Below are 17366 nucleotides of genomic sequence, written 5' to 3'. Positions count from 1 at the left end.
TTACACAGTGGACATGAGCTGCTGCACGGCCAGCGGCCACTCGCGCCTCCTCACAAGTCATTGTTTGTGTGATTTGTGTGACTTAGGGGATGCCTGGCTGGCTCAGTCAGTGGAGCATGCAGCTCTTTTTTTTTCTTTTAATGTTTATTTTTGAGAGAGAGATAAGCATAAACAGAGGCAGAGAGAGAGGGAGACAGAATCTGAAGCAGGCTCCGAGCTCCGAGCTCTCAGCACAGAGCCTGATGCGGGGCTCGAACCCACGGACTGTGAGATCATGACCTGAGCCGAAGTCGGACGTTTAGCCAACTGAGCCACCCAGGCATCCCACATGCAACTCTTGATCTCAGGGTCGTGAGTTCCAACCCCGTGTTGGGCATGGAGCCTACTTAAAAAGAATAAATAAATACCTACCAATAAAAATAAATAAGAGAACAGTGCCAGGAGACCTTGCATGGCACACTCCATCAGCGGCGTCCACGCACATCTATGGTAGTAGCACAGACAGATTCTGTTGGGCAGTCCCTTCCCATCCCTCTCTCAGTAGATCAGAGATGTGTCAGCTGAATGCTAGCAGGTGCTGTGAGTGTGAGGAGGGAAGGGACAGCTGTGCGGAAGGAGCGGGCAAGGCTGGTCCTCAAGGGTCTGGTGTGTCCTCCGCTTTGATGCCCAGGAGAAGGGGACCATCGGGAAGGAAAAGGCCAGAGAGAAGGCTGGGGAGAGGTGTGCAGACAGGAGTTCCAGGCCCCCGGCCTCACATGCCCTTCTTTTCCTAACTCCAGGCTTCCAAGCTGAAGGCCAGGCTGACCCTGATGGAGGGGTGGCTGCGGGGGTCCGACTGTAGCGAGCCCTGGGGACCCCTGCACATTCTGCAGGGAGAGGCCCCATGGGGGGACGTCTACCTAGGAGGTCTGCTGCAAGGTGAGCAGGCAATTGGACGGCTAGCTGGTCACACCCCCTTTGGAGCCCTTCATTCTGGACTCAGGATGCACTTAAGGCTCTGAGCTGGGTCCTAGAAGGACTCAGTTTCTGGGAGAGCCTGTCCTCCCAAACTAAGTGGGCTCCTCCCATGTCTCCACCCTGGACCATTCCTTCAATGACCCCACCCAGTTGTACTTTGCAACTTTATTAGTCTCTGACCATAACATCTAGCCTTATGCGCCATGTTCTGTGTCCCACCTGGACTGTAAGCTGGGTGAGGACAGGGGTTGGGGTCACTCAGGCAGCAATTATCATTGAGGTGCTGTCCCAGGTGCTGAACAGGTAACGGGTCTGCTGCCTTGACCATTGGCCATTTTATTTTGCTCACTCCCCAGGATAGAAATAAATAAGTACATGAGAACAAAGACTGTTATTAGAGCAGGTGGAATTTGGCCTTGGGACACTGCAATTTAGGGAATATTAAAAGTGAGTTGACTTCCATATAATTTCATGTTCGTAAGCACCTGTGCTCCTTTAGCGGCTAAGCATAGGTAAGCTGAGCGCTTGTTAGCAAGACTAATGATCTGGGACCTTCCAGATGCTGTGTGTTAAAATGACCATACCAACCCACACTGCAGATAACAGGTGACTCAAGGTGGGGGCCTCTCTGCTGTCTCAGATTTGGGAATTGTTTGTTGTGGCTCTAGCAGACCTGAGTTCCTTCCAGGCCCTCATCTGTGGCAGACTTCCTATGTGGGAGACCTTTGGGTTGTGATCTGCCTTCTCGGGACCTCAGTCTTTGCATCCGTAAAGTGGGGAGGCTCTTCCCTTGCAGCTGACTGGTCGTGGTTGGTGCTCAGGTCTGGTGGTGGAGCAAAGCTGTGCCCAGGCAGAGATGGGGGCCCCCGAGGGTGAGCGCTTTGTTGTGAAGTATCAACTGCTCTGTGATCCCTGGACTTTGCGGGCTTCATGCAGGAACACGGGAAGACTTCCTGGAGCAGGTGACAGGCCTCGAAGGTGCGGTGAAGGCCGCCAGAAAGCAGCTGCGGGCGCTGGGCAGGGGTGCCCGCTGTGCCCAGGCCGCAACAGAGAAGACCTGTGTCCAGCTGGCAGACCTAGATGCGGTGCTGGAGTCCTCGGAAGAGGAGGTTCTGCAGGCGGCTATCCTCCTCAGATCTCTGGTACCACGTCCTGGGCTCATCCGGTGACCTAGTGGCTGGGCTGTCCCTTTTTGGAGAGGCTCCATTTCCTCATCTGCAGAATGGGAGGGTCACACAGTGCTCCTGCTGATTCAGTGGGATAATGCCTGCATAGAACAAGGCACGTTCAGGGGGGACGGTGAATGTCCATCAAACGAGTGGTGGGCGTCATTACTGCCGTTTCTATGTTCTGGGGCTCTGCCCACCGGTTGCTGACTTTGAGGCTACCTTTGAGCATTTTTATTAAATACCTGGCATGATTTAATCCTGCCCAGTAATTTAGCCAAACAAGGCCCTTGCCCTTCAAGGATGCCCCTCAGTGTCCTCCTCTCTGCCTCTCTTCTCTAAAGGTGATTCCTCAGGAAGGGTCCAGCCAGCCCACCAACTGGAGCCACCTGGCCACCGAGGCCCGTGCCCTCGCCAGGAGGTGAGACGCCAGGCCCCGGGAGCCTGGTGAGGTCTTGCTCACACAGTCTTGAAGGGAGCCCAGCCCTTCTCGGGGTTGGGGGGCGGGTTCCCAGGTCAGGGTCAGCCCATAGGTGTCCCCCTGCCTGGACTCAAACCCAGGCTATCCTGACCACTCTCCTCTATGACATCTTTATCAGGGTGACCATATCATTATTGTCCAAACTGAGATTTTACGTGTGATAAAAGGCCCTATTGATCATCATGCCAAGACAACAGGCATAAACTCAGTGTAACGGGAACAGGGGTGTAGGTGGGTCCCTTCCCATCAGCCTTCACAGTGTGTCCAGCAGAGGGTGAAAACTGGCTGGACTCGGTTTGGGATGGTGGGAGTCCCATGTAGTAGGAGGTGTGGGTTTGGGCGCAGGCCCCCTTCTGCCTGAGCTCCTGGTGACGGTCAAGTGGGCATATCTATACAGTCACAGGGACACCACTGCCAAGATTGAGGCCATTGTGCGGAGGGCCCTGGTCGCCTCCAACACCAGTTATGCGCTTCTCTGGAGTCTGGTGGAGGGCAGAGCCGCCCTGGAGGCCCAGCGGGAACTGGAGGACAGGTGAGCCCTCCCGGGTGTGGGTGGGAGCTTGAGTTGGCTTCCTGCTGCCCATGGGGCCTGGCTGGAGGCTGGTTCCAGAACCGGCTTCCTTCCTGAGTCCTGACGTCCTCTGGGTGGACGGGTGGGCGGGGATGTCTGGGGTCTTGGACCCACTGGGTGGTACGTCACAAGAACACATTTATGCCTGGGGTGCAGCTGGGCCTCTGGAGAGAAGGAGTGAGAACTTGAAGCAGGAGGGTCCAGGGCAGCACCCCTCTCTTCCTCACCCCTGCAGCATCCCCCAGCCCCATCCCAGCCCCCCCCCCCAGCAGCTCCTTTCAGGCACCAGCTTCCTTCTTGGCCTTTGCTTCTCTGCTCTGGGTGACCCTCTTATATCCTCAAGGGTCAAGAGAGACCCAGCAAGGCCTCACTAAGTCCCAAGTTGACTTCCTAGATGAGAGAATGTGAGTGACCCAGCTCCAATCAGGTGGCTGGCCCTGACTGCCATGGGGTGGGGTGTGAGGTCACATGACCCACTCCTGGGGCAGGGGTGGGGGCACAGTCTGTCTGAGAAGTAGGGGAGGGATGAGGGATAGCAGGGGGGAGTCCGCGTCCCAGCTGTGCTCACCGTGGAGCCGGGCGGGGGAAGGGCGCAGACAGCCGGACGGGACAGGAAACCCCTTCCAGATGGTTAACTACAGCAGGGCTATCCATTTATCTGGAGAGCCACATGCCCAAAGTCACCCGAGCGCACAGCTAAGCCAAGACCGAGGCCTGGGCTGCTGTCCCTTCGGCAACACCAGGCATTTTCCTCTTCGTGATTCTACCAGAGGATCCAAACATTTGCAAAACATATGATTCTCGAGTGGAAGCCAAGCCCAGGCCCCTTCAGAAAAGAGCGTGTGACTTGAATGAATGAAGAAATAAGAATGTGGTGCCTTTGACTGCCTTTTCCATTCATTTGAAATCTGCCAGTTCCCAAGGCCCGCGGCGGTGGGGGCCCGACCCTGCAGAGGGCGGGTCTGCCTGGGAGGTGGCCAGAGGGCTCCGGGGGGAGGTGGGGGGTGACGTCCACGGGGAAGAAGAGCCACCTCTGCTGTCTCCCCTCAGGTACCAGGAGGTCCAGGCGGCCCAGAAGGCGCTGGGCACGGCTGTGGCAGAGATGCTCCCTGAAGCCGGGAGGGCGCTGGCCACCACGCAAGTTGGTGCAGACGCCGCCCTGCGCCCAGCCCCGCGGGCTGCCCCCGCAGCACTGGTCAGCCCCGCGCCCTTGGAGCTCTGCGTGGGGTGGGCTGGGGAGAATGTGGCAGCTGGGAAACCAGCGCGGCCCAGGCAGAGGCAGACGACGTGGCTTATTTTTAACTACATGGTGGTCGATTAAAACGAGATAACCCACCTCCGTGGCTTGGCAGAGCGCCTGCCTGGCACAGAGTTAGAGCTCGGCCGGCCTTTGGGGTTGGTTGGGATAATGAGAGCCAGGCCAGGTGCCTTCTCCACAGTGGCATTAGCAAAGGCAGCAGACAGACGGGCCATCAAGTCCCAGCCCCACCGCTCCAGATCTGTGACCTTGGCCAGGGTCGCTTTCCCTCCCTGCGCCCTCAGTTAATTCCTCTGCGAGGTGGAGCTCGCCCATCAGGTAGTTTTAGGGCTGCGTCCCTGGGGGCCGGGAGAGGATTCGTGAGCAGCATGCAAAGTGGTCCTCGGTGCAGGTCAACCCTCAGCCTCTCCGGATAAATCAGCTCCATCGTGTTTCCCCAGTAATCCTGAAATCCCCAAAGTCAGAAACTGCACTTTAAGAAAGAGACTCAGCTTAGACAGATGCATCTGGGGCAAAACCTGACTGGCCCGAAGCTGCTGCTTTGGGGTCCTCGCTTCTCTCACCCCGAACGTGAAGAGTAACGTGTAGGTATGAAGGGGTTTGGCCCTAAGCGTGGCCCCGGATGCCGCCGAAGGTGGTAGGTGACATTTGGCACCTGCACGGCTCTGCTTCTCAAGTCGGGAAAATTCTGAATTTGGAAGTCCATCCGGCCCCTAAGTTTCAGCTGAGATTGTGGACCTGGGGAAGGAAATGCAGCTCAGGGAGGCCTTGCTACTAGTCATTGGGAGGGCTGGAACCCGAGGCAGGTTCCCCAGCCTGGTGTCCCCCGCCCTGGCTGTCCCTCTTCTTCTTGGCGTCCATGCATAGGCTTATCCCCCCCCCATTCCTGTCCTTGGGCACCTCCCACCTAGTAGAGCATCTGCCCCTCAGACCTCCCTGCTGGGCCCTGCCTGAGCCTGCCATCTCCCTGCAGAAGTCCCAGGCCGGGGCCCTGGGTCTGAAGGCGCAGGCCCTGGAGAAGACGGTTGAATCTAGAGAGCATGTGGTCACCGAGGCTGCCCGGGCCCTCCAGGCCACCGCCCAGGCCGTGGTGCAGAAGACAGAGCCCGTCACGCAGGTGGGCCCATGTCCTTGGAGGCAGGCCCCTGGCCGGGCTGCCCTGGGGGTGTCCTGGGGTGTGGGGGTGCAGGAGAAGGAAAGGCAAAGACCAGAAACGGTTTCTCCCGTCCCTCCCGTGTCTCCCGCCTGCCGAGCTTCTCTCTTCTCTCTCCAGCTGCACCAACAGGCCAGAGCCGCCCTGACGCGGGCGTCCTCATCCGTCCAGGCTGCCACAGTGACTGTCACGGGGGCCAGGACCCTGCTGGCCGACCTGGAAGGTATGCGTGCCTCGCTCAGCCCTAGGCTGCTTGACGCATAGTTGCCTGTGACCACCTGGACTCTTGCCTCAGCCCGGACAGCTGGGGCGCAGGGGACAGAAGTCCAGTTGGGTGGGCATAAGGCCACCAGCCCTTCCTGCTCCGGTCAGGACCCCTCCCCGGCCCGCGTGACCTTTCCTCACACACCTCTCACCGGGTGCTCACCCACATGGCTGTCAGCCATCAAGCCACACACAGAGCCTGTCAGGGCCGGATCTGAGGCCATTGGCTATCCATTCCTGGTCTTGTCTGCTCAGGCCGGGGGTCCTGTCACCTGGTCCAAATGGCCACCACAGTCCAGTGTTCAGCTGGGGTCTTGGGGAGGGGTGACCAAGTTCTCTTTAGAAAGGGGGTGTGGGTAGGGGCGCCTGGCTGGCTCAGTCGGTTTAGCGTCCGGCTTCAGCTCAGGTCATGATCTCATGGTTTGTGGGTTCGAGCCCTGCGTCGGGCTCTGTGCTGACAGCTAGCTCAGAGCCTGGAGCCTGTCTTCAGATTCTGTGTGTCCCTCTCTCTCTGACCCTCCCCTGCTCATGCTGTCTCTTCCTCTCTCTCAAAAATAAATAAAACATTAAAAATTATTTTAAAAAAAAGAAAGGGGTGTGGGTTGATGCCAGTCCAGGTTTCCTTTCAGCTTTAGGTAAAATGAGGCTAAGTGATCCCATTTCATAGATGTGTAGACCAAGGAAAGGGATTGGAACTATCTCTGGGTCAGAGGTGGCTGAATAGAAACCGCCCAGGGTCAGGCTTCTCCGGCTCCGCGTCCTCCTGTGGCACAGGCTTCTCTGATGTCCTCTTCGCCCCTTGTCTCTGCACCAATGAGCTGGATAAAGCAGGAACACTCGGCCCCAGAGGCCCCTTGGGGTCTGAGACTGGAAGTCAGGCTGTGCTCGATCTTGGTTCTGCAGACTTGCTTCCCAACTCTACTGTCCCTGGGAGATGTGGCCCCGGCCATGGACCCCTACCCTCTGGGACAGAGGGGGAGCTGGTCTGTGCCTCATCTTCTCTAGGCTCCTCTGTGCTCTGAAGTCTTGCTCACCCACGGGTCAGGGGGCTTTGATGGGGAGGGTGTGGCCGTGTGCACTTGGCTCTGAGTTGCATTTAGGAAAACGTAAATTCGATGACACATGGTGGTAGAATATTAGGATTTTAGGACATTAAAATTATCAAGGTTGCTAGAGCCATCTGCTGCAACCCCCTCGCCGCCCAGGGGACTCATCCAGCCTCTGCTTGCCTACCTCCAGTGATTGTGTGCTCACTACCTCACAAGGCAGCCCCTTCTCACTGCATGGAAACTTGCCTCCCTGGGGCAGTACTGTGAGTACACAGGTGCTCATCTCAAACCTCTAACCCCAGGTTCTTCCTGCCCCCCCTATTTCTGCCTCTTTGCAGAGACCCCTTCTGTTACTACCAGTTGCGCTGTGTCCAGTTGGTATTCAGGATGAAAGGAAAATTCACCGAGTTAATTAGCCCAAGACATGATCTATCAAGAGTGGGTTTGTGTTCAAATAAGTTTAGGAAATGTCACTACTGTAGCGCCTTCTTGAGGCATGCACCTCAAGGTGTGTGCCTGTTAAAGGTTCTGAGAAGTCCTGCAGTGAAGAAACTTGGTTCTTTTTACTTAAGCTTAATTGATGTTTCTGCCTGACGTTTGTTAATACCCCCATAGAATGAGGGCTCCACGGAGTGCATTTTAAGAAACACCAATTTTGTGTACAAGAAGCAAAGTAGATCTGACTGCTGGATTATCTTCAGAAAAATTATGTGATATTCTGCCTTAGAAGGCTTGATTCTTTTTAAAATCTGGCTATAGTGGCGCCTCGGTGGCTCAGTCAATTAAGCCTCTAACTTGGGCTCAGGTCATGGTCTCACAGTTCCTGAGTTCGAGCCCCACATTGGGCTCTGTGCTGACAGCTCAGAGCCTGGAGCCTGCCTCAGGTTCTGTGTCTCTCCCTCTCTCCACCCCTCCTCCACTCGTTCTCCCTCTCTCAAAAAATAAACATTAAAAAAAGAAAAATAATAAATAAAATTTGACTATAACCAGTGCTCCTGATTTCCCTTAGAATTTTATCTGAAAGGGAGGGGGAAAGTCTCTCTTCTTTACAGAAAGAAACTACTTCTTATTAGATAATAAGACCTATGTAAATTGTTAATACCTCCCTTTTTACCCTGGCTGCTAGGAAGCTCAGAGGTAAATAGAGCATTCAGTGCCTACAATGTCATTATACTAATTTTCTGGCATTTCTCACTCCTCTCTTTCCCTTCCTCATCCCCCAATTACATATGGCCCTTGGTTTTTCATTTTAGTGGTTTAATCTTTGACCTATCTATCACTATAAGCTGCCTCAAAGCCCTTTTAGAAATAGATGATACATAGAAACAAAGAGCCGAATGGATTTGCTGGGTACTGTGCTGTGCTGTGACTCCCCACCCATTCCTGCCCCGGTCCAGGCACTGAACACCATGTGATTTTTAGTTTTTATTTTTACGTGTTTTTAATGTTTCTTTATTTTTGAGAGAGTGCAAGTGGGGGAGGGGCAGAGAGCGAGGAGGACAGAAGATCCCAAGCAGGCTCTGCGCTGACAGCACTGAGCCTGATGTGGGGCTTGAACTCACGAACCCTCAGACGCTCAACCCGCTGAGCCACCCAGGTGCCCCATGTACTTTTGTGATTTTAATAAATCTCATAATATAATGTAAATTCTTACATTCACTGAGCCGTATGTCTTGCTGATTCTTTGCTTGTTCCCCCAGACAAGCCTGAGCAGGTTACATGTGCATCGCCTGCATCTTGACCCTCCACTCACACTGTCTGAGGGTCAGGGGTCCAGTGGTGACTGCCTGGCAGCGTCATGAGCCATGAACACAACCCCCCCCACCCGCCGCTGACACAGCCTCTCCCGGGTTTGCAGGAATGAAGCTGCAGTTTCCACGGCCCAGAGCCCAGGCTGCGCTGGGGAGGAAGGCAGGCGCGGTCAGGGGCAGGCTCCTTGCAGACTTGAAAAAGAAGACCAAGCAGGCAGAGAGGATGCTGGGAAACGCGGCATCTGTCTCCTCCAGTGCCAAGAAGAAGGGCCAGGAAGCCGAGATGCTGGCTAAGGACAGTGCTAAGGTCAGGGCCACGGATGGGACAGTAGAGGCGTCCCTGCCTTCTGGGCCGGGGGGAGGACTGTCTTACAAGGGTGGCCAGTCCACAGGTTAGACATGGTCCCTGCAGACCTGCCCCTTCCGTGGACACAATGCCGAACGCTCCGCACTTAGCGCTCAGTGGATCCCAGGCTCTGAGCCCTGGGGCTTCATTCAAATGACCCTGTTGATTCCTTGACAAACAGTATCACCGTTGTCCCTGTTGGACCGGTGGGGACCCTCTGAGTACCAGCCTGGTCTGGTAACTTAAATCACATGACCAAGAATCTCACTTAGATCTGTTTGGCTTTGCTCCCTAAACTTCTAGACTCTCGCTTTTTAACTGGGGCCAAAGTCTAACCCCATGGGCCTCTCCCCAGCCCCCGCTGACTGTGCACTTGGCCCGCGTCCGGGACACGTTTGTGGAATGAATGAATGATCTGGTGTGCGAATTGACGGCTGCTTGGCATTACTGCCATCTGTGCTCTTAACCTCTGAAAGGACTTTTGCCACTCCCCCTCTTCTCCCTGCCCCCGATGCCCACCCCCAGCTCGCCAGGGCCTTGCTGAGGGACGGGAAGCAGGAGCACCGCCGGGCAGGCCGGCTGTCCAGCCAGGCACAGGCAACGCTCCGACAGGCCTCCCGGCAGGTGCGTGCCTCCCAAGCACGCAGACAGGAGCTGGAGGAAGTGGAGAAGGTACGTGGGCCCAGACCCCCCATCCCGTTTCTTCCTGGCCCCGGAGCCGGCAGGGCACTGCTCAGGCTTTCCCTCTCTCCCAAGGTGGGCGCCGGGCTGCGGGCCATGGAGCAGCAGATCTGGGAATCACGCACATCCCTGGAAGAGGATGTCCAGGCCTTGTTGGCGCTTCTTGCCAGGCTAGGTAAGGACCCAGGGCTGGGCCCTGATCCCCTGAGTCCCTGGAGCACCTCTGGGAGCTTCTGTGAGGCCCAGTCCTAGCGAAGATTTCCTCCTTGCCCTCGTCTACACAGGGTTCCCTGTCCCCAGCCACAAGCGTTTATAATGGCCCCAGACCCCCATGCGAGGTGGGGCTGGCGTCCATTCTCTGTGTGCCCCCAGGGCCACTAGTCTGGGGGCTGGGGCAGGAGACCACACACAGACCATCCCTGAGGGGTCGAGGGTGTCGGAGAAAGAGAGAGGGTGTCACCGAAGCAATCTGGCATCGAGATCATGTGCTGGTTTGGATTCAGCCCAAGACTCTCAAGTCCCGTGCTTGGCCAGGAGACCTTGGGAAAACCACTCTGCCTCTCTGGACCTCAGTTCCCCCATCTGGAAAATGGGAGTAACATGCGGGTTATTTAGAAAGCGGTTGTCACGCCGTGGCGTCAGAGTCAGTCAATTACAGCTCTCAGGGAGGGGGAGAATCGAGATGGGCCTCGGCAGGGAGGCACTTCCGGGTGAGGCCCGGCACCCACCGGGGCATGGAGGCCTCAGAGCGGCGGAAGGGGCAGGGGGACAGCAGGTGTGCATTTTAAAAACTCGTGGTAAGATACGCGTAACACAACATTTGCCCTTGTAACCGTCTTTAGGCACACACTTCAGAGGCAGTACGCACAGTCACAGTGTCTTGGAGCCACCGCCACCATCCATTTCCAGAACTTTCCTATCTTCCCAAACCGAGCCACTCTGCACCCATTAGACACGAATTCCCTGTGCCCCCAGCCCCCGGCACACCCCATTCTCTCTTCCGTCTCTATGAACCTAACACTCTTAGGGGTCTCATATCAGTGGACTCCCACAGCCTTTGTCCTTCTGTGGCTGGCTTCTGTCCCTTAGTGTCACGTCCTCAGGCTCGCCCACGTCATTTGTCATGATTAAGAAGGGGAGGACCCGCCACATTCCGCATCCTGTCTGCATGCCAGGCCCACGCTCAGCTAGTCCCACACATGATCTCCTAGAAGCCTCATTCTCTCTGGGGCAAGGACACGGCTTCGCTTTGCCATTTTGCAGACGGACAGTCTGAGGCTCGGAGAGTTTAAACCATGTGTCCGGGGCCCCACAGCCAGTCGGTGGGGAAGCTGAGGTTCACCCACGGGTCTCACCAATTCAGAGTGCCCACTTGTAGCCACCGGTCTGTACCCGACGCCAAGGACCCAGAGCACTGAACACAGTGCCCGGCGCAGTGCCTCACTCTGCGAGGGCAAGCTCCTTTGGCGATTGCTGTCATTTATTTGTTTGTGCTGGTGCCGTGCTGGACTTGGGGATGCAGGAGAGGACAGCCCACAGCTGGACCCCGCCCCGGGGCCTGGGAGCCCCAGCGGGGCACGGGGAACATGGCAGTAGCCTGAACCCCAAGAGCCAGGCAGTTCAGACACCCCTGTGGATGGTGGGGCCTCTCGAGGTGTTTGCGGAGAGCAGGACCCACCTGGGCTGGCAGGGCTCAGCTCTCCTCTGCCTCTTCCTGCCCGTGTTTCAGGTCCTGCCCCTGCCTGCCCTCCAACCACCACCTTCACTGCCCAGGAAAATCGGGGCTAGGCCCATAGGGATCCCCTGGGATTAGAAGCCATCCAGAACTTTACTTCCCCATCCCCACGACTCTCCCCCCCAGCCCAGGCTTGTCTTCCTGCTGAATGTCACCCTTAAATGACACGATGACAAGGGCCAGGTGGGGGAGACAGCCTGTAGATTGCACTCCACCAGCACCACCATCAAGTTCAAATGTGAGCACCAGGCCCCACCTCCTTGTTTTGCCCTTGGAGAGGCTCTGGGAAATCCTTAAGACCAAGAAATAGAGGCAATCCGTGCTGGGCCAGGACAAAACCCCACTGCCTGCATCCCCGCCCTCATTCTAAAGCCGGGGTGCTGCTTTTCACCCCGGCGGCCGTCCACACCTCAGCACAGGTGGTGTCTGTAAATGTGTGCTCTTGGTAACCCAACATGGTGTGTCTGAGGGGCTCAGCAGGAGTCACGGGGACCTTGAGCGCACACGCTGCTTTAGGAAACCGGCTCAGGGCACACACAGAGCCCTCTTTTCATCAGCAACAAAGATAAGCAGTTGCCCAGTGCTGCCCAGGGCAGAAGTTTCGGAGTCTTCACGTGAGCCCAGTGGGGTGCCCTGATCAGGAACACTGCCTTCTCTCAGCCCCTTTCCTGGTAGACTGTGGGCAGTCAGGATCCTGGAAGGTCTGGGCTGGCAAGGGCCTGGGGTAGGGGGTGGGGGGGATGAACAGGCCTCTGGGGCCTGCAGGGGAGCTCGCCCACGCTGAAGCTGCCTGTGCCCCCCTGCAGGGTCACTGGACACTCATCAAGCCCCAGGCCAGGCCCTGAACGAGACCCAGTGGGCACTGGAGCGCCTGAGGCTGCGCCTGAGCCCACCGGGGGCCCTGCAGGGGAAGCTGAGGCTGTTGGAGCAGGAGTCCGAGCAGCAGGAGCTGCAGATCCAGAGCTTCGAGAACGACCTCGCAGAGATCCGGGCCGACAAGCAGAACCTGGAGGCTATTCTGCACAGCCTGCCCCAGAGCTGTGCCAGCTGGCAGTGAGGGCCGCCCAGCACGCCCAGTGCGGCCCTGGCCCGGGGCAGGTGCGCACACCCCCTGCCAGCGCCTGCGGTGTCCTCACCCCACGTGAATCCTCATACCGCCGTCCAAGTCCGTGCCCGCACCCCCTCCATTCCCACCAGCGTGAATGCACCTACACGGTACACCCAGGCGGCCCCGGGGTGCCCGCCACCATGGCGCGCGATCCGGTGCTGTGATGCGTGAACACGCACAGCCAGGTGTCGGTACCACGTGCGCATGCGCACACCCGCGGACACAGTGCACACATGCACACAAGTCCCCCTCTCCGTGCACACGTTACTGTCGGTCCGCAGGCGGGTCTGGAGCTCTGGATGCTGGAGGAGTCATGTCAGATACCCTCTGGCATGGACATTCTCACGCTTGGCTCCTGAAGGCAAGGACCCAGGCAGGGGCTGTGCTTGAGAGACTGGGGATCCGCAGAGATCCGAGGGTGGTGGGGGGTTGACAAAAGCCAGAGCCCCCAACCCAGAGTTACCCCCTCTCCTGCAGCTCCCCCCGCCCACACCCAGCAGCTGAGAGACCAGATCCTAGGAGGGGTCTTAGCAGTGGAAACTGAGGCCCAGGAACTCCTGGGGCAGTGGGGCAGCCTGCTGGGAGGATGCCCACCCCCGCACGGCCACCACTGGCTTTGTGGAATACTTTGTTCTGAGGATCCTGGGAATCGCATGCCCTGGGCCCTAAGGCACCTTTCAGCCTGCGGCCTGTCCAGACAGCCGGGCCCCAAGGGTTCTGGGTCAGGAAGCCTGGGATCCTGTGGGAGCTCCTCTTTGTAACCCCGTGACCCCAGTTGGCCTTTAATGATGGACATTGGCCCTAAGGCCCTGGGGCCCCTTCTGCCACCAGGCAGATGCCTGTAGGGTGTGGAGGCCTGGCTGCCATTCTGGTCTGTCCTGCTGGGGAGGCCCCTGAGGCCAACTCCCCCCCCAGGATTCCTGGCATTTCCTCCCGGAGCTCCGCCCCTTTCTCAGGGGCCTCTTTCGGTAGACAGCAGACCGAGGGCACTGGGATGGGCACTTCAGGAGGCACACCTCCCCCCCCCCCCATGGCTCCTCTTGGCCCAGAGAGGGGGCACTGGCAGCAGCATGGACCACTTCTGTTTAGTGGGAAAATAAAGGACTCCTTTACCAGCTGGGTGGCAGGCCTTTGGTCCTCTCCGGCTGACCGGCAGCAGGCACCCTGGCTGTGGGTGCCAACTCACTCCCCTGGCACGTGGGTGACACACCCAGCACCCCAGTGAGTGGGTGGAAGGACCTTCAGTGAGCCGTCTTGGTGCACACGCGGGAGCAGGAAGGCGGCAAAGCTGAGCTCGCTGACTTCCGGGGCCTTCCCACAGGGAGGGCTTGGCTGGGGTCCTGTGACCAGAGGCATCTGCTCTCTCCCCTCTGCTGCGGGGGGTTATCAGGCAAAGTTTAGGGGAGCATGAGGGGCCCTCAACTGACCTCTGGGGCAGGAAACCATGAACTCAAAATCAAGTATCCCCCTGGCACAGAAAAGGCTCAGGGAGTGACACCAAGGAGGAGGAGAAGGAGGACTTTGGGCCAGGCCTCAAAGGGTGGGAGACAGAACATTCCAGGCAGGAGGGTGGGCCATAGCTCAGGGTTTGCAGGTGGAGGCCTGGCCAGTGTGGGTCACTCCGGGAAGCCGGGTCATCTGGGTGGGACCGGTTATGGAGCCACTGAGCCTGAATCCCTTTTGAGTTGGTTTAAGTAAAAACGGGGAGTTTGTGAGGAGGACATGGAAGATCTCCCAGAATCTGTTTGGGACTCTCCTGTCCCCTCCCCCCTGCCTCTTCCCTGGCCCACCCGCCTCTGCTTCTCCTTCTGTGTTTCTCCCACAGAGAGGTTTTCCCCGCGTTTCCTGAGCTGGATGGGAGAGATGCCCACGCTACGGCCTCCCCACCGCCACAGTCCCTGAGTTTACGGCATCAGGTCAGACACAGAGACTGTGTGTTTGAAAGCCTGAAGCTGCCCGATTCCACCTTCTCAAGAGAGACGGACCCAGCTTAGGCCAGGCCCCCCACTCCCATTCAGAATAACAGGGGGTCTCGGCACCAGGCCATATAGTGAGAGCTTGTCCGTACCTTCTCCAGATCTGCTGGGGGCCACTCAGAGAAGATGACTGCTCCTGCACAGAGAGCCTGAAAGCCGAGACCATGGGGTGTGTGTGTGTGTGCGTGCACGCGCTTGTGCACACCAATGAGCTGGGGAGTGACTTGGTGGATTTGAGAGGGAGGACGGGGGCAAGGAGGCCGAAACAGAAGGCTGTTGGGGGCCTGGGTGGCTCTGTCGGTTAAGCGCCGACTGCAGCTCAGGTTATGATCTCATAGTTCGTGAGTTTGAGCCCTGTCTCGGGCTCTGTGCTGACAGCTCGGAGCCTGAAGCCTGCTTCGGACTCTGGGTTTCCCTCTCTCTCTGCCCCTCCCCCATTCATGCTCTGTCTCTCAAAAATAACTAAAAAATGGTAAAAAAATAAATAAATAAAAATAATTTAAAAAAGAAGCAGAAGACTCTACAGTGAGTTGGATGGTTGGTGTCTGGGTATCAGTGGGGAAAGGAGACCAAGGTTCTTGGAAGACCTCTGGGATAGGGTCCGATGCCCTCAGTCCCCTTCTCCCCCAACACCCGCCTTCTCTGCTGACAGCGGCACACAGCTGTTCTGATGCCTGCTCTTGGCCGTATACCCCTATCCACTCAAGCTGTGGGACTCAGCAAAGCCCAGTCCCAGAATCCCACCAGGGGGCCGGGGGGGTGGAGAACGGCCCGTCTCTCATCCCGTGGTGACGAACTTCAGGCTTGACATCTCATGACTCACGTGGTCCCATCATGCCTGGTGTGCACAGAGTCACTCTCTGGCCCAGAGGTGGGGCTGTGCTGGGTGGAATGTGGCAGCTGTTACACATCTGGCTAGCAATGCAGCCCAGCGGCCGAGCCCTGGAAGGTGGGGTGACCTCTGCCCTGCAGAGAGGCTGTTGGGGCCAAATGCCGCAACTAGCCAGGGCAACGGGCCAGCCAAGCCTGGACCGCAAAGTGTGTTAGGAGGGCCCCGTTCTGGGTCAGCTTTCTCGTCTGGCCTCCAGATGGAACATCTCCCTTCCTCCGGGGATTGGAGCTCCTACGCCCTTCTCCCCTGCAAGCGTTTACTATCTGCTTAGAACACCCTGAAAGTCTCGTCTCTTCCATTCTGCAGATCAGGACACTGAGGCTCGAGCAAGCAGAGTACCTTGCCCAAGGTCACACGGCTTGGCTAGAGCCAAACCCTAGGGGTAAATGGGCACTGAAGAATACCCTCGGAGAAGCAGGTGCTGGGTAGGTGGGGTCCCGGACTGCTGCTGCCCCTTGGCATTAGCTCACCTTGGCACATTCCATTCTGTCCAGCCCCTTTCCTTGGGACATCCTGGCCACTTCCTCCCCTAGGGACAAACACAGAAAAAAAGACAGACAGCTGGTCCCAGAACTCCAATCCTAGGGGTCATGATGGAGAAGGCAACTCTGTGAGGAAGGAGATTGCCCACAGCCAGTCCCCAGGGATGTACTCCTTTGGTGTGGGTTTGAGGGTGTGGGGGGGCGGCATTACCGGTGACCCAATGTGCCGTCTGCCCAGGACAGTCCCGTGTGTGCCTGCGGCTGCCAGCGTAATTATTAGGAGGGCCACCCTCCACTCAGAAAGGTCCTGATTTGGATGCGAGACCTCGTCACCGCCCTGTTCCTGGTTCCTGCCTCCCGCACCCTGAGCGCCTCCTCCAGGAGTCAGCAACTTGATTTATCATCCAGGCGGACTTGCCTGGCTTTAGCTTCTCGACTTTTCTGTAAAATGGGAACACCAAGTGCTATATTCATAGAGTTTTGAGAATTAAATGACATAAATATATCCTGCACTGATCTGGCAACATGCCTGGTGCGCAGTGAGTGCTCAGGAAACAGATTTCAGGGGTGCCTGGGTGGCTCAGCTGTGGAGGTTTTTTTTTTAATTTTTAATTTATTTTTGAGAGACAGAGAGAGACAGCATGAGCAGGGGAGGGTCAGAGAGAAAGGGAGACACAGAATCTGCAGCAGGCTCCAGGCTCTGAGCTAGCTGTCAGCACAGAACCCAAAGAGAGGCCTGAACCCACAAACCGTGAGGTCATGACCTGAGCTAGTCAGACACTTAACTGACTGAGCCACCCAGGTGCCCCCCAGCCTTGGAGTCTTGATTTTGGCTCAGGTCATGATCCCAGAGTCCTCGAATCCAGCCCAGCTCCTCCCTGAGTGAGGAGTCTGCAGGACTTTCTCTCCCTCTCTTTCTCCTCCTGCCCCTTTGCCCCCCTTGCACGTCCTCTCTCTCTCAAGTAAAATAATTTTTTTCAAAAAATAGATTTTATTAACAAAACATGAAGCCATTTTCATTTGATTTGAGGTGTCACTGACGTCCTAGTGGCACTTTGTCATTATGCATTTTTCCAAACGGGAAAAAAAAACAACCAGAAAGTTTTCATAGTTTTGTTTTCAAGAGTTAAAAGTAAAAGACAGGGCTGCCCGCCGCCGCCTTCTCCCAGCGCGTGCTGCGCCCAGGGCCACGGTGCGCAAACAGCCCCGGCCGGGGGGCGCTGGCTCCCTGCCGCCGGGAAGGCATTGATCCGTAAGGCCACCCCACCAAGTGCGTACTGGGACGGTCCCCAAGTTTACGGGGAAACCGCGGCCCGGGGGGCACTGGGAGGGGACTCGTGGAGGTCCCGGGAGGCGCGGGCAGGGAGGCACTTTCCGCGTCCTCCAGCAGAGGGGCGGCGGGCGGGCGCGGCGCCCCGCATAATAGCCGCTTTGATGCCGGCGGCCGGGCGGGAGGGGGGCGGGCGGGAGGACCCGGGGCGGGGAGGTGGAGGGCG

At 57.4% G+C, this 17366-nt stretch overlaps 1 protein-coding gene across 1 annotated transcript in view; it reads left to right on the top strand.

Moving 5' to 3' along the window:
• LAMC3 (laminin subunit gamma 3) overlaps positions 1–14848 on the top strand; it is a 79537-nt gene extending 64689 nt beyond the window's left edge. The window contains exons 22-33 of the mRNA XM_029921056.1: positions 780–918; positions 1894–2099; positions 2468–2544; positions 3002–3136; positions 4226–4370; positions 5407–5550; positions 5707–5809; positions 8758–8957; positions 9522–9668; positions 9753–9852; positions 12219–12510; positions 14346–14848. Coding sequence (XP_029776916.1) covers positions 780–918; positions 1894–2099; positions 2468–2544; positions 3002–3136; positions 4226–4370; positions 5407–5550; positions 5707–5809; positions 8758–8957; positions 9522–9668; positions 9753–9852; positions 12219–12469 — 1647 coding nt within the window. The 3' untranslated portion in view covers positions 12470–12510; positions 14346–14848. The remainder of the gene's footprint in view (positions 1–779; positions 919–1893; positions 2100–2467; positions 2545–3001; positions 3137–4225; positions 4371–5406; positions 5551–5706; positions 5810–8757; positions 8958–9521; positions 9669–9752; positions 9853–12218; positions 12511–14345) is intronic.
• The last annotated feature ends 2518 nt before the right edge of the window (positions 14849–17366 follow it).

Source organism: Suricata suricatta, chromosome 13, assembly GCF_006229205.1.
Source record: "Suricata suricatta isolate VVHF042 chromosome 13, meerkat_22Aug2017_6uvM2_HiC, whole genome shotgun sequence".
NCBI classification, from domain to species: domain Eukaryota; kingdom Metazoa; phylum Chordata; class Mammalia; order Carnivora; family Herpestidae; genus Suricata; species Suricata suricatta.
The sequence above is the reverse complement of the archived record's forward strand: the minus strand, read 5'-3'. Positions and strand labels throughout refer to the sequence as shown.